The sequence below is a fragment of the Vanellus vanellus genome (assembly GCF_965231255.1).
Source record: "Vanellus vanellus genome assembly, chromosome: 6".
NCBI classification, from domain to species: domain Eukaryota; kingdom Metazoa; phylum Chordata; class Aves; order Charadriiformes; family Charadriidae; genus Vanellus; species Vanellus vanellus.
This window is the reverse complement of record NC_138911.1, coordinates 13,116,851-13,138,765: the sequence shown is the minus strand read 5'-3', so window position 1 is coordinate 13,138,765 and position 21,915 is coordinate 13,116,851. Positions and strand designations below refer to the sequence as shown.

At 39.3% G+C, this 21,915-nt stretch overlaps 1 protein-coding gene across 1 annotated transcript in view; it reads right to left on the bottom strand.

Annotated features, from left to right (window-relative positions):
* TRIM66 (tripartite motif containing 66) overlaps positions 1 to 21,915 on the bottom strand; it is a gene marked incomplete at both ends in the record, with an annotated part of 49,721 nt that overhangs the window by 6,508 nt on the left and 21,298 nt on the right. Inside the window, 8 exons of the mRNA XM_082485412.1 lie at positions 1,690 to 1,750; positions 4,953 to 5,181; positions 5,392 to 5,664; positions 16,385 to 16,546; positions 17,517 to 18,406; positions 19,755 to 19,872; positions 20,017 to 20,163; positions 21,517 to 21,631. Of these exons, the coding sequence (XP_082341538.1) occupies positions 1,690 to 1,750; positions 4,953 to 5,181; positions 5,392 to 5,664; positions 16,385 to 16,546; positions 17,517 to 18,406; positions 19,755 to 19,872; positions 20,017 to 20,163; positions 21,517 to 21,631 (1,995 nt within the window). The remainder of the gene's footprint in view (positions 1 to 1,689; positions 1,751 to 4,952; positions 5,182 to 5,391; positions 5,665 to 16,384; positions 16,547 to 17,516; positions 18,407 to 19,754; positions 19,873 to 20,016; positions 20,164 to 21,516; positions 21,632 to 21,915) is intronic.

Sequence of the window (21,915 nt, the reverse complement as noted above, 5' to 3'; positions counted from 1 at the left end):
TTCACATGCTGTTTCTTTAAGAATTCTAAATGTGAATGCAATCACTTTAAATTAATCATATGTGTAAATGCATTACTAACTTCTGTGCTAAAACTTTGTCCTGCTCCATATATTTTTGTTTTAATTATTCATAGCACCACAGAATCATAGAATCATTTAGGTTAGAAAAGACCCTTAAGATCATCAAGTCCAGCTGTTAACCTAGCACTGCCAACTCCACCACTAAACCACGTTCCTCAGAACTACATCTACATGTCTTTTAAATACCTTCAGTGATGGCAATTCCACCACTTCCCTGGGCAGCCTGTTCCAATGCTTGATAACACTTTTGGTGAAGAACTTTTTCCTAATATCCAATCTAATCATTCCCTGGGGCAACTTGATGCCATTTCCTCTTGTCCTATCACTTGTCATGTGGGAGAAGAGACCGACACCCACCTCGCTACAACCTCCTTTCAGGTAGTTGTAGAGAGCGATGGGGTCTCCCCTGAGCCTCCTTTTTCTCCAGACTATACAACCCCACTTCCCTCAGCCGCTCCTCATAAAGACTTGTGCTCTAGACCCTTCACCAGCTTCGTTGCCCTTCTCTGGACATGCTCCAGCACCTCAATGTATTTCTTGTAGTGAGGGGCCCAAAACTGAACACAGCATTCGAGGTGTGGCCTCACCCGTGGTGAGTACAGGGGGATGATCACTTCCCTAGTCCTGCTGGCCACACTATTCCTGATACAAACCAGGATGCTATTGGCCTTCTTGGCCAAACTGCTGGCCAAGTTTCTTGGCAAACTGCTGTCTCATATTCAGCTGGCTGTTGACCAAGAGTCCCAGGTCCTTTTCCGCCAGGCAGCTTTCCAGCAGCTCTTCTCCAAGCCTGTAGCACTGCATGGGGTTGTTGTGACCCAAGTGCAGGACCCAGCATTTCACCTTGTTGAACCTCATACCACTGGCCTCAGCCCATCAATCCAGCCTGTCCAGATCCCTCTATAGAGCCTTCCTACCCTCAAGCAGATCAACACTCCCGCCCAATTTGGTGTCGTCTGCAAACGTGCTGAGGGCACACTCGATCCCCTCATCCAGGTCGTTGATAAAGATATTAAGCAGAACTGGCCCCAGTACTGAGCCCCGGGGAACACCACTTGTGACTGGCCGCTGACTGGATTTAACTCCATTCGTCACCACTCCTTGGGCCCGGCCAGCCAGCCAGTTTTTTACCCAGTGAAGTGTACGCCCATCCAAGCGTATGCCCATTCCAATTTAAGTCATGCTGGATACTTTTCAGTGTAGCTGGTTTTGAGCAGGAACACAGCATGTCATCAACTTTACTTTAAAATATTATCTCAGCAGTAGCTGAAAACAAAATTTTATAAAATTATTGAGATAATGGTAATCCTGTTCCCATTCTAATTTTAAGCTTTAATTGGGGCTAATCAGTTTCTAATTGTTCAAGTGAGATAAGCTTGCAGATATTCTGGAATATTCCACAGAATAACAGAAATACAGAACTCACCACTTCTTTTAAATTGTTGTTTTCAAGTTCAGGAGAATACTTTACAACTTTCAGAACCATTATCCATAAGGAATCTTGCATTCTTTTTAAGTTCTCTGTTATCATTAAGTGTGACAAATTTTCTAAATACATGCATAAAATTTCATGGCCAGTGCTTTTGTATAAAAAAAAGACTCTGTTACCTGACATTCTGATTGCTTTTCATATCCATTTCAAAATGTTCCTTTTCACAGTTATTGGAATCTGGAACAGAAGATAAGAAAATGAATAAAATATTTATAATATCAGAGTCAGATTAGGGTAGAAAGTACTTCAATATTAATGTACTTCTGACTGGTGTTTAATGTGATATCGTAAGTGAATTATGGAATCGTTTCATCTATATGTATAGAAAATGTGTATGCTATTTTCTATTCTGGGATACAGTCTTTGTCTTTCTCTTTGCTTTTCACCACAGCTTCTCTACTGAATATGAGAAGCATTTCCAAAATATTTTGTTGAAATGGTTACATACCCAGGGAATTATATATGTACACAGCCATGCCTCATTCATGCATATATATGGAACAAAATAAGTAACCCTCTTTTGCTATACAGCCTTCACTTGAAAAAAACAGACCTACTGAAGTCTGAACCCCTGAAAGTCAGGAAGTCTCTGCGGTCTCCTGCTCCATGCTAAGAAGTTTCTGGATAATTCTAGTTACTTGAAAACAGGAAGGAAACTCTGTCTCCCATCTGCCACCACAGGATGAAAACGACACTGTATGATTCCTTTCTATCCTCCCAACATTTGTAACATATAAACATATTAGTTCAAAACTATCCATTATATAAGCATGCAAATAACTGTAGCTCTTGAATGATACTAGACACAAGAGTAACAAAACAACTTTGGAGAGATAGGATGAATCCCATTTAATGAGATAAATGCCCCAGTGGATGCCCTCATAAATACCAGTCCACTGACAAATTTCACAGTAACTCCTTCTTTTCTTAGGAATTAGACCCAGTCAATACAAGACAGCAAACCAAATACCATGGCTATCTAGAGATGAGCGAGTGCCAGGAAAAGACACTTTTTAAAAGAAAATCTTGCTCCTGTCAATGGTACCTAACCCATGGCTTGAAAGCAATGTGCCTCTGAGATACTCTGTTGTTCCCTGTCCCAGGAAACACAATACAATCAAGACTGACAGGGAAAGGTGCATTTCATGTCACTTCCGAAGTGTTATTCACTTGTGACTGTGGCTCAGATGAAGGGTGGTAGTCAAGGCTCTGGACAGAATTACTAAAGGGTGACTGCACACTGAGCTGAAGGAGCAGATCTCATTGCACACTGTCAAACCTGAGGATGTTCCAGTGTTGCTGAGTTCCTAATATTAATCAACGTTTCCATCAGCAACTTGGCTCGTGAAATAATAGTATCGATAAAATTTGTGGAAAACACTGAACTAGAAGGATTGCAAACACTGTGGAGAATGTTTATAATTAAAAAATGATCTTAATAGATCACAGAAAAAAATCTCCTAAATCTCCTAAAGACTGAATTGAGATAACTATAATTATTATGCTTATGGAAGATCAGATGAATGTAATCACAAAGGAAAATTGACTAGTGAACTGTTCTGTAAAAGGAACTAAGGGTTAATGTGGACCATTCAATATATGCAAGTCAACCACCTAATGCTGTTGCTGCAAAAAAGGCGAATGCCATCCTGCAACATATTACCAGCAGTGAGGAATATAAAACACAAGAAGTTGATACCCTGGCTCTGCATAGCACCCCAGAGGCCTCAGCTGCAGCACTGTTTTTGGCTGTGGGCAGCACTCCTTAATTGCAGAAAACCCAGAATAGCACAGCAGGAATGAAGTGGTTTTAAAAAATCACAACCCTGGCCCATGAGGAGAGACTGAAACCATCAGATTTGTTTAGTCTAGAAAAAGAAGGGGAGGGGAGGGTGTTTATGCAAGCCATGATAAGAAGAAAAGTGGCTGTAAGAGGGAAAAATGATGAAATGATGTACAATTTTTACCACATCCCTTGGGGCTAGGATAAGAAGTATTTTCTTGTAAATTAAGCTGAAATGTTTAGATTTGACATTAGAAAATGATGAGTCATTGGAGATATATACCAGAAACAGTGGGTTTTGGCAGCACAGCACTGCTGAAGCCAGTAAGTCCTACTGAGAGCCTACTAGCAAAGACACCATTGCCTTTGCAATGGAGTCGATCTCTCTCACTGGTGCACACTGCATATGGTGGCTGTATTTCTTCAGGTCTCCCCTCACTGCACGCCTTTAAACAGCGAGAGCAGGATGGGAATTGCTCACTCCTGATTCTTCCTTGTGAAAAGGGAGCAGAATTGAATTCAATGCTCTAGTCTTTCCATCCTCTTGCACAACAGGACCTGTGCTTTGCACAGAGAAAACATGTAGCATCTGTTATAGTGAGATTCTGTGTGTTGAGGCTGCTTTCTCTGTATAGTGTCACACGACCCAAACCAGATACTACAGAGCTGCTCCTCTCAGAGACACTTAAGCCTGACTGAGGCACAGCTTTTTAGGGGTGTGCCCAATTCTTGCAACTCATGCAAATGATTGTGGCATTGTTGTCACAATTTGGCATAGTACATACAAGAGAACACAAATACATTTCCTTGGCTCACTGAGCTAGGCCTCCTTTGTACTAATTAGAATTCTCTGAATAAAAATACAGCACAGAGACAGAAATATTAATTCATCTTTTACAGAGAAAAGCAGCCAAATATTGGCATAAGTCACAGGATAACAGCTTGATCCTGCAGTCCCTTGCTTGCATGAATAGTCCCATTGACTTTTAGAGTTTGCAGGAACGAGGCTTTACAGTGTAGCACAAGGATGCTGGCAATTTGCCCGTGAAAAGAGTTAAATAAGGTCTAATTCTCCATTAAGGCTGAAGAAATAGGCCTTGGCTGAATGTTCCACAGCAGACAGAGCCAAGCAAAAGCACATACTCTGCAATATATTAACAGACAAAATTTTGCTATGCTACTGATGTGAAGGACTTAGAAGAAGGCACATTACATTTAGGAAGTAATTTTTTTTTAATTGAATTTGGACTCTTCAAACCAGCTCTTCAATAGTCATAACTGCAGGTCTCATTAATAGGATTGCTTCTAAGAGAACTAATACTCCAGGTACTTCACACAGACACACTTGTTTCTGGTTCATAGATGAAGGATGTTACAAATTCAAGGCATATCATTTCCATGTTTTTCCTCCACAAATGAGATCAAACATGCTTTTCCGTTGGATTAAGTACTCTGATAATATTTTAAGCTTGCTGGAAAAGCACATTTATATGTAAGTACATTAATAAGCATACTGCTTTTTAATGCTTGCAATGCACAGTGCTAAGAAAGAAAGAAGGACCCAAAACCTAAATGAAATAATGAAAAGCCTGGTACCTTCTTTGCTTCTAAGTTGTCTCATTCTGGCATTCACAGGCAGGAAAGAAGTGTTGCTGACCAGTTCAGAAGGAGAAGTGCAATGTTGAGATTTTTTGATCGAAAGATTAATAGGCTCTTCAAGCACTTTTTGCATAGAAAGAGTTAATTCATTAACTGCATCTTGCCCAGCAGTAGCCAAGTTGTTTTCTAGAGTGTGATCTACAGTATTGAAATCTTCATTTTCTGGCTTCAGGAGGGGAGGAAAAAAAGAACCAAATTTTATTATCAGTTTTCTTTCTTTCCATCTTAAGAAAATAATTTGTAATCAGTCTTCAAATACCAGATAAGGAAAACTTTACTAACTGAAATAGCACCCTTTGACTGACTCACTAACAATAACACGTGTTACCAGTGAAAGTGGATTCCCTTTCAGTAGAGGAGTTTGAGCAATTCCTACCTTGCACTTACTGCTGCCCTGGAGTGCATCACCTGGTGCGAGGCCAGCAGCAGCCCTAGGGCTCAGGTCACTTGGAGCTCTGCCTAATGCCAAGCTGTAGCTGGGCACCGACTCTGTTGGAGTATCACAGTCACAAAGGGCGTTCGGGGATGGGCCAAGTGTTACAGCGGCTGCACCTTGCATCTGTAGATCGGCCGAGCTAGATAATCTTGTTGAAGGTAATTCCATTTCTAAGCCGTTTGAAAAGCCCACAATGCTTAAGGATGCCGAACGCTGGGGAAAGAAAAAAGAAAAAAAACAAAACCAAAACAATATGCTAAGCTTTTCATCAGCAAAATGCTACTGTTCTTTCTATAAGGGATGAGATACTCTGTTTCAGCTATATGTAATCAACCAGCTGTGTCACGAGGGCTTGAAAGTATCTATTGTAATCTTATGCCATTGTACTCTTATGCCATTTTATCCATTGTAATCTTATGCCAGCTTTAGAGTTTCTACCATTAAAACTGAAAACTGGAAAAGGAGACACCTAGGTTACTCTTCTGTGATTTACAAAAAATGTCTTCCTTTGAAGAAGGAATCAGTCCAAGGGATCCTGATTTTTAACTTCCTACAACGAATGGGAAATCTAAGCATGTAGAATATTGTAGTAAATCAATCCTTGATATAAACCCTACTAATTTCCATTAAGTTATTCCAGAAGAAGTAAGATTCAGATCAGAAATTTTATCATTTTATTAAAAAAATCATCAGATCACTTTATTCAGAAAGGAGATTCAGAAGAAATAAGATTCAGGTCTGGCACAAGTGGATTAAACTGTTGTTACTGTTAATGATGCTGAAAACTTTATGCTAGTTAGTGAATCTGTCCCATTAAAACCTAAGGCACTTGCCCTTTAAATATCATAGTGTAAATCCAGAAACATTCTGCATGTATTAATGAGGACAGGATGTATGTGTCTAGTTTCCAAAGAAAGGGAATATTTACCAAAGTCTCTGAAACAGTTTTAGCAACATGCATTTTCTACTGTCTCATGATTTGTCACTGTCAAAACCACCAAAATACCGTTATGCAAAACAAAGCAAATCCACACATCTAGGTGACTTCCTTAAGCTGCCTTACTACAAGGAATGTGTGACACTCCTGAAATCAGGACTCTTCTAGCATCCATATGAAGCAAATATAAGCAGTCTTAAGAAATATGCAGATCTTTGTCATTTGAATATGTAATTTTCCATTTATTTCATCAGAGTTCATTGGCGTTTCACCCTTGATAATTGATTGAATAAATCCTTTTCACATTTGACTACAATATAGTAAGGAGCACTCGTAATATAAATCAAGACAAAAGAAAAGTGTTCATTGCATCTGAATTAGAGTTTAATTTCATTGTTGTACTTATTTTTCTGTTAGGGGCCTGTGACTTAGAAGTGAATCTGAGACAGGACCCCTTTCCTCGATTTAAATAGTATTTTTCTCAACTGTTACTCCATTTTGGATTTTGATACGTTTGTCCATCTTAACCCAACAGTGGTAAAGACAGTAGTCTAGATTGAGCTGTCAGTTGTGCCTGTGTAAATCCTACATAATGCCAAAGCAGTCAGTCTTGAATTCCTCTGCTTGCAATGCATATCACCTACATGCTAAGAGAACACTGCCCACAGACATAAATTTCCACCTAAGGATGTAATTTAATTTCCTTTTCATCAATTTGCAATAGATGCTACAGTAGGAGATTCGCCTGAACAGTGACCACTTATATTCAATGAGACTAAATTGCCTGCATTTGAGACAGAAAGAGGTCAGCTCTTCCACAGTGCTAGGAAAGGTTTGTGCCATTCACACAGTGTTCTAGTAAGTCTGTTTTAAACAGTCCTTCCATGTAGAAGGCACCCCAGCGAATCCTGGGTCTCTGCAGCCAGGGTATTGGCCGTTTTCCTCCTCTTGAGGCAAATGAATGTCCCTGAATCTAAGCTGTCTGAGTTATAACAACTTCTTGGAACCAGCTAGTCAAACACGTTCTTCATACCTTACATTTGAGCTGAAAACTAGAACACAGCAAATGAGGAAATGCATTGGTGGAGGCACAATTTTCCATATACTCTGTCTGATAGAGTATTCCTTTCAAACCAAAGAAATATAATGTAGGTCAGAAAGGAATACAGCTTTCATGGTCACACATCCTAGAGAAGTCCACAAAGATAAAAAATGTTCATTTGCTCTCATAATTTGCTTGTGAAAGGTTCCTGCACATGCAGTGACAAATGTGGCCTTTTCATTACATCACTCATTTGATCACAAGCCTTTTTCAGATGTCAAAATAAACATGTGAATTGTTCTCATAACACTGACAGAAAATAAAAAAATAAGCAGAATTAATGCTTGAACAGACGAGATGGACTGTAATCAGCCTTGCCTTTTCCCCATATTCCAAAGTCCATTGTGAGCATTAATTAAGTCCCTGTGAGATAGTTAAATACTTATTTAGCCAGATTCTTAAAAGCATGAAGCATCCAAAAATTCCTGTCTGAGTCAACAGGAACTACCTAATGCTGTCCTCCATTGGAAATGGGCATGCTGAGGCACGTGAGTTGTAGGCACGCCACCCAAAGCTGTATAGCAAGTTAACTGTAGACCTTGTGGCTATTCACTTCTTCTAATCACTAAATGCATCTTCCTTTACTTATTTTATGAAAGCGTGCCATAATCTATTACGTATTGAGACCCAACCCTGTGAAAACCTGTCTGTGTGTAACTGTATACACTGCAGGCGAAATATTAGCCCTACCAAAACAATGGTAGGATTAGTCCTGGCTTCAGTGAGACAAGTGAGACAAGTTCACTTACTGGGACTAGTTGCTGCTGTTCCCACTGCAGAAAAAAAGAAATAGACACAAGAATCAGACTTTGTTATAACTAAAATTTTTAGAAAGGTGAAATTCAATTCCATTATATGGCTATATCTTTTTTACTCTTCTAGCTAGCATCAGTTTCTTCAGAGATCTTTTTAGATTATATAAGCCAATATAAAACCTTACTCTTGTTAAAAAGAAAAAAGAGTAATGAGGCCATCAAACTGCCATCTGTCTTTCCCTTGGGGCAAAAGTTAATTTTGTGGTTATTTTAATGATGAAGCAACATTATGATCTTTCAGTGCAAAATATTAAAACTCACAGTTAAGAAAAGACACATTCCATTCTGATCCATGGAGCTGCTGTCAAGTGTGAAGTGAACAATGCACTGGGAACAAGGCTCATTAATAGCCTATTAATTCACTCCCTAAAATAATCATTTCTTTTGCCATTAGCAAAAATTTCTCTTTTCCCTTGACAGTTCAGCTAGTTTTTGCAAATGGGATGCCTTTAAAGAATTGATCTCTGTTTTATAAAAGCTCTATTGCTTTTACATTGCAGCCTTTGAACAACAACAAGTATTAATTATGCTCTTGGGTAGAGGGTGGCTTCAGCTGTAGGTTATTTGAAACTTTTGACATTTTAATGTACAGCCTGGCACATCAAACTACATCTGTGTCATTATAAATGGAATTCTCATTGTCTTACAATTAATTTTGGTCTGATGATCCTTATAATATAATGGCAGAAGCATCACCACCCCAAAATGCTTTCTACCACAAATTTCATAGCTATGGCAGTGAAAGGTAAGAAGAAAGAACATGCAAAGTGCCTTCAGAGAACAAAAAATAAATATATTGTTCAGTTCAAATATTTCTTTGATCACTGTTGCATTTAAAAAGGTCCAGTGTAAACATGCAGCACTAATACAGAAGAATTCTGAGAAGCAAATACTTACCTTGAAACACTGGGATTTGGATTTGTTAGGATTGTTTTGGCAAAGTCTCAAGGCTGTTGACATTAAGTGTCACAGATAAAGAAAGCTAAAACTAGGAACCGCCAATTCTCTTTGCTATAAGAGAAATAACACGCTGCAAATGGTTGCAGAGTAATGAACGGCTGCTATTAAGTGGAGCAATCCCCCTGGCAGCTCATTATGCTAGGAGGTTAAACAAATGTACTACTCCAATCCAGTTGTTTAACTCACCACACACAGCAGCACTGATAACACAGTCTACACATGCTTCCTATTAGTATTTCCCAATTTCAGAATAGAATCCAAAGGATTTCCTTTCCGTTTTACGAGAAAAAGGATCCAAATCTTCCTTAACATTTTGTCTGAATAAAGTGGAGCTGGCTTAAAGCGGAAGGAGGAAGAGATTGCATGGAGCAAGCAGCATCATGTTTTATTTATCCTTTTTTCCAGGTCAAAGGAAAAGGTTTTGTTAAATTAATATTCTGGGAAATGTACCTAATTCCATTAAGCATGAACACATTTGTGCTGTAAGCAGCTCAATTCTTCAATGTCAAAAAATACTCTGATACTTTAGGAATGTGCAGAACCCTAAATTCCAGGCTGTTATCATTATTTCCTTCACCCCTAACCCCCTTAAAATTAATTGTAATTAGAAAAATAAACAGCAACAACAAACCCACCACGCTCCCAAGCTCAGATTCGAACTCCTAGGGTCGGGTATGAAATTGTTATCACTTTCAGTCACTACGTAATCACAACATGCTCATTGCAACACTAACAAAAATAAAAAGTGTACCATGTCCCCAAGCCCTCTCCAACAAATTTCACATGCTTTTAAAGAAAAAAAAAAAGCCATTAGTTAAGCATTTGCCACTGAGATGGAGGAGTTGCCATTAAGAGAGCTTAGGACAAATGTGTTGGGGCAAAATACCTTGGAATGCCACCTACAGCAGACTGAGATCAATTGTTCTTTCTGATAATCCTGTAGTAACAGCAGCATGAGCGTGTCAGAGCCTAGAAGTTCACACGCATCAAGTCCCAGGAGAGGCTGAAAGGTCCCACCATGAACTGTCACTACGTTAGTCTTGCATGAAATGCCACCATTGCATATAATTGGAACAAACCAGAAGCCTCTTTCAGAGTGCTCTCAAAGGTGCTCCTTGGGTGGCATGGAATATTTTCTAGGATTTCCCTGTTTCAGGTACTTTATGGTGCTTGAGACAAACAGAGCTCTTGAACTAAGAAGCTGGGACTTATTGTGAATCAAAAATACAATACAAAAATCAGCATTATAGCATTATACAAAACTTCCATGTGCTTGCACCTTGATTACTATTGCTGGTCACCCTGTCTCAAAAAGGATTTATCAAAACCACAAAATATAGGGAAAATGGCCAAAGATATAAAGGACCAAAGTATAGAACAGCTTCCATGAAAAAAAAAAAAAAAGAGACACTGGAGAGACTAGCAATCCCTTTTCAGCTTCAAAAAGAAATGTTTGAAAGGAAATTCAATATAGACCTATAAAATACGGATATTATGAAGATGGTGAATATAGAGTGATTATCCATTGGTTTTCCTAACACAATAACTAGAAGGCATCTTACTGAATTATCAGGCAACAGGCTTAAAGTAAGCAAACAGAGGAACTTCTCATGCAATGCAAAACTCAGCTGCTGCAGAATGCTGAGGAGATCAACAGTATTAAAATGGACTCAAGAAATGGATTAGACAAATTCACAGAGGAGGGGTCCATAAAGAGCTGCAAAACACAATTGTCTGGGTACAACCTTCAGTTCAGAAAGTCCATAAAGTGCTGGTTTTCAGAAGCTGGGATAGTGTATCATCAAAGGATCAGTTCATATTCATCTGCTTCTTATACCCTTTCCTAAGCATCTGCTACTGGCTACAGCTATAAATGAACAGATACAACTGTTCAGTAATAATTTACTAATACAGTGCATGATATATTCAGAGAATTATTTTAAGCAGAAGGTGAAATAACAGCTCTAGGGGAGAAACCCTCAAAGGTGCTAAAAAACATAACCAAACCTGAGTTTGACAAATGCTGTCCAATCTACTCACAACTGATCAGAGACCCAGAAGGCAGAACCACAAGTGCCCAAGCCAGTTAGGTTTTTAGGATGAGTGGGGATGATACAGTGTTCCACTGCCCAAGAGCCAACCCAACAGCTGGACAAGACAAGGAATACTCCCTCCCAGAAGTAAAGACCCTGCTCCCAACTAGAGAAAGTTGTGCACTTATGGAATCTGACGAGGAGAGATGTCCACCTGGCCCTGCAAGAATGCTAATGTCTGTTGCAGCAGTATCTGAGGCTCAAACTACAAATTTGTGCAACAGATGTACAGTAATTATGACATTTCTTCAAATGCTAGGTACAGCACAGTCACAAAAGACAATTAGGTACATGTAAGCAAAACAGGGATTGTATGCCCTTTATTACTCTTGAAAACGCAATTATGCCAAAAATATCTTACTATTCTTGCCTCTGCTTCATAATAGATGACCTCTCCAGTCCTGTGTGCAAATTAATAACTCAGTATCATAGTATGTAAAAGCAACAGGAGGACCACATCACTACAGAAGGCTGATAACCCTTTCCACAAAATTATTAATCTAATTGAGTACTCATTCCTTCACACTGCAACTTAGCAATTCAGTAGTTCGTATAAAATATGTTTGCTAGAGCTTGGCATGATTCCCCAGAACAAAAGAGCAGCTATCACAAAAGTTATTCTGAGATTAGTCCTCTGTCTTGCTGGCATCCTTACTGGAGAGGCTGAATATTTGACAGGCATGGAGACGGAACAATTCCACAATCCAAAACAGAGGTCACAGCTACATGAGTGAAGTATACTGACAGGGGAGCGTGAAGAGAAAATTATATCCACTTCGTACATAGACAGAAAACTTCCATTTCTAGTGTTGCATTCTTAAAAGGTGCTAATCAAGCCCAAAGTTATGCTAAGTGCAGTACTTGACTTATATCAAACAATCAATGGTCTAAGTATAGAAACATTTATTCTGCACAAAAAAAAAATCAATTCACAGAGAAAGAATAGTTAGAGGAATACACAGGAAGACAGAGGCTGACAAAATATCACCATTAATGTTCCAAAAACAGTGAAACAAATGAAAACAAGACCACACATACCTGAAGTTACATGTTTAGATACTATACTATACACATGCATACAGAGCAGATGGGAAAGACAGGAATTACTCTGAACTTTAAGACAGCAGTAGCCTTGATGACAATGTTTCTCATCAGTATGAGACAGAAAACCCTACTTTATATGACTGGAAAACCAAAATTCTGTCAGTTCAGTGAAACTAGATTTACTTTTTGTCCTGATAGATGGTGAAATGTAACACACGAGGACATTTTACAAGTGCATAAAGTGTTTCATCCTTGCTTCTCTACTTCTGCTTATCAATAACCAGCTTTAAATGTGAGGGACAGAAAACAGCACTCATCAGAATAACTTGAACAGGCATTCTTTGAACTCAAAGGCACTCACATGGCATACGAGTGCCTCACACTGTGGTGTAACGGCTGCACTAGCACATGCCTGGAATGATCTGAATAACGTACTTGTGGTTTGCCTGTTTATGAGTAACGTTGTGATCCCAAACTATTAATAGCATCTGCTCTATACTGCTTCACACAATCTCGTATGCAGACAATTCATCTAGTTATCAGTCAATAGTATCAAATGCATACCGTAACCATGTTTCAAAATTAATGCAGAGATGTTTAATTACGTGAGCAATCAAGCCTTGCCCCCCTCCAAAATAAAGGAAACCACTGGGCTAATGGAAGCTTTTATTTTTTGACAGATCTTGGCAAACATATCACTAAACAGGTAATTCTGAGTTTTGCTACATCCTGGTTCATACTGCTTTCTCTTTAATGAAAGAATCTCAGCAGCCAGAGAATTACCTACTCCACTAGGAATGCTGCGCACAGTGAAGGCTGTCAGAGTTTAGCCGAACTGCAACACAAGGCCAAGAAGTCCAATACTAATTATTCTCCAAAAGGCAGAATACAGTTCTTCTCCAGGTAGCAGAAGGTTTCTCTACCATATTTTCCAAGTGCAGTATTTCAGACTTCTCCACATTCACTTTTTCCATGTCCTCCAAGAACTTGAGAGAGGTGAAATGTTCTCAATACAGGCCATATGAAAGTAAATGGACAAACACCTATACAGAAATTTTTGTCTGGACTTAAGGGTGAAAGTATTCAATCAGGTGAAACAGAGATGAAAATGAATAGACACATCCCCTTGTTCTTAAATAGGAACTGATCTCCCATTTAAACCTAGATAGACAACCTCTAATTGTCAGCAAAAGCAGTCAGACATCTTTAAACAGAATTAATGAAGAACATATTTCAAGGGTTTCCTTACTGTGCTGTTTCCCTTCATCATTTCTAATTAGCCATTGCCAGAGCTGTCAGTACGTTATGACTTCATCCCAAACAGCTCATTACAAGAGATAAATACAAACAAAGATGGGGTACTGTAGCTGTTGAATGTCCTCATTTCTTCAAGAGGTGCCAGAAAACTAGTAAAAAACAGATACATCTGTGCTTTCTGTACATTTCTCAGTACCATTAGAAAAATTTCCATTTTTTTTTTTCCTTAGGAGAATCCTCCTGTTGCTGCCTTCTCAACTTGTACAGCAACAAAACAGCCCTTCTTCCTTTTTTTCTCCTCCTTTTCCCATCTGACTACACTAGTCTCTCTTGCACATCTCTCTCCATTTTCTTCCTTCTTTCTAACTTTTTTTGTTTAAGCTGTTGGTAGTAACCTTCCTTTACAGGTCCAGAAGACAAAGGACAGCTTCTTCAACATGCATATAGAAAAAGTCCCTGAAAGCTAGTTGGTTAGCATCACCATTCATTTTCATAACTAAATTTGAGAGTGTGTCTGCATTACAAGAAACGTGTGTGCCCAGGTTCATGGTCTTGCTCAGGCCTTAAACACACATCTTCAGTTTTTACAGTCATTTCCTAAAGTAAATGTAGCCCTATCCTATAAAATTTGCATAATTTTCCTTAGTCCTATGCTCTGTCATCAGAGGCTAAGGGAGATCTGCTTCCACATGTGAAACTTCAGAGCAAAAGAGCATCATCTCAGAGTGTTGTGATACCATCAGACTGACCTAGAAATTCCATCACATCTACAGGATTAAGTTAGCAATTGCAGATTTCTTTGTAGTTTCCAAATCCGATTTGCATGTTGCTTCCAGACCCTCAGTAATCATTACCTTTCTGTGTCTCTACAATTCCCAAAAGGATCTCCAACAACGCTCTGAATAGGTATTGCATCATAAACGTGTTGGATCAACAAAACACATAGTAAAGAAAGATAAAATAACATCCTTTTGGGGGCTAGTAAGGAAAGACGAGTTCTTCCACAATATTCCACACAGAAATTACAAGAAAAAATATCCATGGAAGACTTCTACATAGTACACAACATGAGTCATACATTCAAGTACCAAACAGATTTGAGCAACCAGAATATGAAGTGCTATTTGGACCGGACTGCTTTAAACAAACTGTACAGAGAGGTAAAAGGCAGCTTCTCTGCCTCAAATACACAGGCGGAATCCAGAGCCAGCAAGGATCTACCGATAAAGACGAGCCCTCCTGTTTTTGTTTATGCTGCTTCTTCAATAGATAGGGCTACCCAGTAGATGAAAGGATAAAAGCATGGCTCTGTTACGTGCTGAATATTCTAGAGATACACAAATCTATGATTTATCTGCTTATACATGAACAAGGAGGAGTATAACAGAATGACAGCTGACAACACCAAGCTGTATGGAGCAGTCAACATGCTGGAGGGGAGGGATGCCATCCAGAGGGACCTGGACAGGCTTGAGAGGTGGGCCTGTGTGAACTTCATGAAGCTCAGTGAGGCCAAGTGAAAGGTCCTGCACATGGGCCCGGGCAATCCAAAGCACAAATATAGTCTGGGCGGAGAATGGATTGAGCAGCCCTGAGGAGAAAGACTTGGGGGTGTTGGTTGATGAGAAACCCAACATGAGCCAGCAATGTGTGCTCACAGTCCAGAAGGCCAACCATATCCTGGGCTGCATCAAAAAAAGGGTGGCCAGCAGGTCGAGGGAGGTGATTCTGCCCCTCTACTCTGCTCTCATGTGACCCCACCTGGAGTACTGCGCCCAGCTCTGGGGCCCCCAACATAGGAAAGACATGGACCTGTTGGAGTGAGTCTAGAGGAGGGCCATGAAGATTATCAGAGGCCTGAAGCACCTCTCCTATGAAGACAGTCTGAGAGAATTGGGGTTGTTCAGCCTGGAGAAGACTCCAGGGAGACCTTATAGCAGCTTTCCAGTATCTGAAGGGGACCTACAAGAAAGCTGGAGAGGGACTTTTTACAACAGAATGTAGCAGTGAGGGGTAATGGCTTCAAACTGGAAGAGGGGAGATTTAGAATAGCTATTAGGAAAAACATTTTCACTGTGAGGGTGCTGAGACACTGGAACAAATTACCCAGGGAAGCTGTGGATGCCCCGTTCCTGGAGGTGTTCAAGGCCGTGTTGGACAAGGCTTTGAGCAACCTGGTCTAGTGGGAGGTGTCCCTGCCTATGGCACGGGGGTTGAAACTAGATGATCTTCAAGGTCCCTTCCAACCTAAACCATTCTATAATTCTAAGAAGTATATCCTTTTCAGACACCACATCTTCAGTAATAATTAGTGTTGTTATTTACGGGGCAACTATTTTGAAGGATGCTTCTCAGGCCTGATTTCATCAGAATCTCTGACTCTTTCTTTTTTTTTTTTTTCCAAATTAACTGCTGCTAGTATGGTAGTTAGCAAGTCCTGATAGTTAAATCCCTAGAGACAGGGACTGGACAGAATTTACTTAGTGAAGAAATAGGTCTTCTGTTTATTTACCAGCTTGTAGAACAGTTGCTGATCCTGGCTACAGCACAGTGTAGGCACCTTACTAGGAGATGCACACTAGGTTAGGCTATGACTGTCTTCCAAGATTTACAGGCTACTTTGTCGACATCTACCGTATTAATCCTTTCATCAATGCCATATTATATTCAATATTATGAACTCATGTTTTCCCTTTAAAATATTTTTTTTTTAAGCTTTTTATACCTTTCTCACTGGATGGAAAGCTGATTGTTGCAATGTGGTCTCAGGGGCGTGACTGCTGACACTGGCTTCTTCATCTAGTGACTGTGACAGGGAGGGACTATCACTTTTGTCAAGAGGAATCACAGGCTTCTGGGCATCAAGTTCAGTGGAACTCTCACAGACCTATAAATCACAATTAAGAAAGAAATAAAAATGGTAACAAATTCACATGAATTCACAGCATACATAATATGACAAGACTGGAAATACTCTAAACCAACAAAGATGCTCAAAGTAAGCCTAAGTAGAGAGATAAATGAATAGAGAAAGATTTCTCTCAAACATTAATGAATTAAAAAAAAAAAAAAAAAATCAATAAAGCTCTGTAATGTACAACTATTCCAAAAGCCTGCAGTCTGCCCCTAAAAGTAAGACACTTTGAGAGCTGTTCAAGGTGGAAACTCCACAGAATTTACACAATGGTAAGTCCCAGCCAGCTTTCTGCTGCAATCCCCACTGTTCTGAACGAGTTTCAAAGCCACCTTATTGTGCAACTTATTTGCCTTGTAGTTTGGATGCTCACCGCCAAGCACTGTCCCTTTTTCAAAAGCAGGATTCTTACCAACAGATGAAAGGGGGATAAACTAGCCCTGCTGACAAAACTGTAACAGAATAGCATCTATGAATAAAGGACATGATGCAATAGCAAGGGCAATGAATGGGAAATAACTCTCAGACCGAAAAAACGGTGTTCTTCACTCTCTTTCCACTAATCATTCAGAATCAAAAGAGAATCTTTTTCAAGGACTCAGGGCTTAAAGTTTCCAGTAAAAAGCAGTAGAACTGGACAGTGAGACTACTGCAGTCCTCCAGTTACTTATTCACAAAGGAGGAATGATGATGCTATTATTCTCCCACCTGCTGCTCACCTAGTCTAGTCAGAGATTCAGGTCTTTGGGATCCAGGTTGTTTATGTAGCACTTTAGAGAAAATTTTGGCCCAATCTGCATGAGGCATGAAGCCTCTGCTGAATGCAGATATAGACAAGACAATAACAGAAAGTTCAACCAAATACATGAAATATCAAAGGTGTCTCCCATTTCTGAGTTTACATTGACTAAATGCAATAGGAAAGAACTTTTAGAGAACTTACTTGTGCTTCATCTTGGATTTGTTGCTGAACTGGGGCTGGCTGCCTCACTATGTAGTTAATTTGACCAACTATGGTCTGTTGAACATGCTGAGGTGGTTTGGCTTGGTTCAGCTGCAAGCTGGACTGTCCTTGGGCCTGCAGAAGAAGCTCCAGATCCTTTTTCATCTCCTCCAGTTCAAACTGGTGGTGCATTATGTCCAGGCTCTGCTGGATGACTTGTTTGTGGGTATTCTCATTCTGACCTGATGGTGGTGATGCTGGTGGCAACTGCTGCTGCTGTGGTGGCTGCTGCAAGTGGTTAGATTTTATCTTCTGGAGATGACCAAGTTGCACTTGCACAGTTGATGTCTGCAAAGAAGCCTGTGTGCGGAATGGCTGTGGATGGCTCATGTGAACTTGCTGAGCCTCATGTGACACAACAGCATAACCCAGGGGTGCACTCTGCTGCAGCTGCTGGGATGGTAAGTGCTTTCCCATCCTCACAAACACATTCTCTGGTTCTGACCGCGACTGCTGTTCCAGCCCAGACTGTGTTAGCTTCATAGGCTGGGGGGCACTTCTTTGCTCTTTGTCATGTTGCTGCAGGCTGTACTGCAGAGGAAAGTGCTGCTGATGCAGTTCGGGAGGTTGTCGAAAATTTTGATGGCGGTTTATGTCTTGGTAAGAAGGCTGAGCTTTGTTTGGGTGAGGTATGCTGAGGCAGTGCGAGCAACACACAGGCGTAGGACACTGAACTGCAGGTGGAAACTGATGCGGCTGGCTATTCACAGGGTCCAGCTGTGATGCTGCTGAACGATGCCCATGATACAAGGAAGTCTGTAATCCTTGCACATTTCCACAGAGTAGCCCATCTGAGTGAGAAATGTGTCCACCTTCCATAGTGAAACCTCCTGGAAAAAACAGCAAATTTACTCCCTCCTGTGATCTTGACAAATTTACACAATAAAAACTGTGAACACTGGCCATTTCCTTGTCTTCATTTCAAATACAAAAGATATTCAAATATCCTATCCAAACAGGCCTTCAACATACCTTCAAGACAAATTTTTCAAGATTTTTCAGTGATTTAAAATCACACCAAACTCCCACTGATGTCAGTGGAACTCACGGTTGAATTACCAGCAAATGCTTTGAAAAATTGACTTCAACTTATTTTAACTGATGGATATGCCTTATACTTCCATTTTTTATTTAAGTATGAGCATATCTTCTCATCTATAAGCACAGGTACAAAAGACTGCTTCCAGGGTGAAAGTGACAAAACTAAGACAGATTGATGTTATGAAGGTGAGAATTGTAAAAGCTAGAAATAGAAGTGACCTATGAACTGATCTTGTCCATGCTTTTAGTCAAGAGAAGGTTATTCCCTGTAATAGTTACAATAATGTTTCACCCCATCTAGTTTTAAATATCTTAAAATGGGAAGAGAACCAATCTTTTTAGACCATTGATCAGCCCACCTAACTGAATTTACTGTAAAAACCTACTGCAGTTGGAAAATTTATAGCTGGTGGGAAACAAAGTCACAGTATGCACATTCATTATATAAATAACACTGTAATTATTACACAGTCAATGTCTTAAAGCCATCTTTGTGCCTGTTAATTGTGTCTCAAGCACTGCTCAGGTCCCTGGGCCACTAAGATACCAAAGGATCTGAGGAGCGCTGGTATGACTAAGCCCAACTGCCCCTGGGTAAGGCAGAGAAAATAGCACAAGGCCCAGTGCAGATACTCCATTTCACCCAGGGTACTCCTTACAGGACTGCCAGAGTCACAGTGTTGTACAGAGCTATCACTTGCTGGGACAGAACTGAATTACAAATACATTGGGCAAAGTCAAGGCTGTTTGATAGCCAGTGACACTACATTTTAAGTAATTTCAGTTAAAAGTTATTTGTTTAGTTCTGCACAGTGTTTCCACTAAACTAATAGTTGTGTTCTTACATTGTGATTTTGTAAGACCACCAAAGTTGATATTTATAGAGAGTGTTTCTAGGTAATGTTTATAAAGTAATATTTATATATAATAATGTCTTTTAATAGATGAACTGGTAGAACTGGAAGGAAAACCAGGAAAGTTCAGCCACACTAGCTTTTCTTCAGAACGTGACAAGAGATACAAAACTGGAAGTCAAAATAAAAAAGGAGAGCACTTTAGGAAAAGTACTGTATTGTCTGTATGAGTCTGGTCTAGATTTGGGCACTTGCCTAATAAACAAAAATATATTTTTCTTACCGAAACTGGACAGTTGTTTAGTCCAGTAGGAGGGATCCCAAGTAAATCTGATCTTTAGAGGAGGGCCTATGTCTGTGTTACAGTTTGTCTCTAACAAGCGCTGGATCTGAAATACAATCTGGTGACAAATCAAAGAATGATGATTTTATTCACAATTATAAGATCATAAAAATATTTTATTTGAGAAACATTAAATCCTTAAAACAATTCTCACATTTACTGCAGAATTTCAATTTAATGAAAAAATAAGTATTGCTCTTACCAGTTCTTTACTAAAGAGAAATGGGATGCTGTTTTTACTGCACACTGCCCAACTGATGAAGTTCTGCACATGTTCTACCTGTCTGCTTAAAACCACAACACTTTGCAGTTGTTGCTCCAATTTCTGCTTCCTTTCACTGGTGATTTTCTGTTTATAATGGGAATCAGTAGAAGATAGTTGTCATTCTTCAGACACACATAATGCATATAGTCATTGGCATTATATTATGCATTATTTGCAGGGACACTGTTATTTAGAATTGTCTTTAAACCACCAATCATAAAAAGAAAGCAAATCCTATTCAAAAGATATGTCTGAATTCAGGAAGAACAATGACTTCTCCAGCAGCAAACAACCTACATCATTCTGGCCTTGGTGTAACAGAATAATGTAATCCAAGAAAGCTGTAGAAGTTGGATCAAATTTGCACCTGGACCACTTTCTTGTCTCTTACAATACACAACAGAAGAGACTCAAGAAAAAATATAAGAAGAGGGGAAGCATGCAGCATTTCCTCAGAACGGTCTTCCTGTCTCCAGCAATTCGTGATTTAGGGACCATGAGGACAGAGGCTACATTATCACCCTCGGTGTATTTTGTCTATGAATTACTTTTGAAGCCACACACAATATCTTGCGGCAAGGAGTTGCATGCTTATTTACCATTTATGTGAAGAACAATCAGCCCTTGTTTGATTTGAACCCAGCACCTCCCAATTTCATTTGATGCCCCCTACATGCACTTCAACAGAGCACTGTGCATATACTTCAAGTGTCCACACAGTTCAGTTGTGGTTATATATAACTCAAACACTGAAATGTTGTCAAACCACATGAACACTGAATTTACTTAATGATTAATCATACTGAAATAAGAACATACATTTCTTTTTTTTGTAAAGCTGAGTAGCCATATTTGAGTCAAATATGTAAGTTCAAATGTAGCCAGCAAGTGCTGAGTGCCTTATCTTTCCAATACCTGCTAAAATTACCCAAGAATAACTGAGAACTGGAAATTTTGATCAGATCTGATAGCAATGTTTGTGCTCAGCACATTTCAAAATAAAATCATATATACTTCAACTGGACATCCAGAAATTGAAGAGTCAAAACTGCAGGCTCTGTTACAAAAAGTAGACCTAAGGATCATTTTCAAAAGAGGATATGAAATGTGCTGCTAGTGGTCTTACACAAATTAAACATTAAAACCAAAAGGTGGTTTGTTTTGCAAGTACTCAAAACATGCACACATATTCTCTGTAAGTGCATTAGAAAATATCATTAACTCATGATAAGCAAACATTTTGCCACTCCATCCTGAATCTTTGTTAACCATTGATTCCACATAAAATTCTGGAGAAAAAAAAAAAGAAAAAGAAATATTTGAAAAAATAAGCAAAGGGACAATAACCCTCACAGTCTCTATTCTTTCTATTGGCACTAGGATTAAATTTAATTTAGTTTAATTTCCCAAGGTATCAAAGAAACTAGCCTTACTTACTTCAAGTTGTTCAAGAAGGATGTTGGTTCGTTTATTGATTTCATTCACCAAAACCATCTTGGCCATTTTTATTTGATTTTCTACCTTTTTGTATAAATGTTTTACTTCAAGCAATCTATGGGTAAGAGATATACATCCCTGGATGAGCCAACTGTTAGGTCATTTGTTCACAGCTTAGTAGTTATTTGTTACAAGAACTGATGTAACTATTGACAGTGAACTCCAATGAAGGTTGTATCATTTCCTGTAAGTTCTCCCACACTATGTTCTATGAAACAAGGTATTTTTAAAATAGTCTTCATTTCTGATCTTTTCAAATTCTAGTTTGGAAACAGATTATACAAAGAAATCTTAACTCTGAAGTCAGCTGTGACATCCCTTATAAGGACTATGGAATCA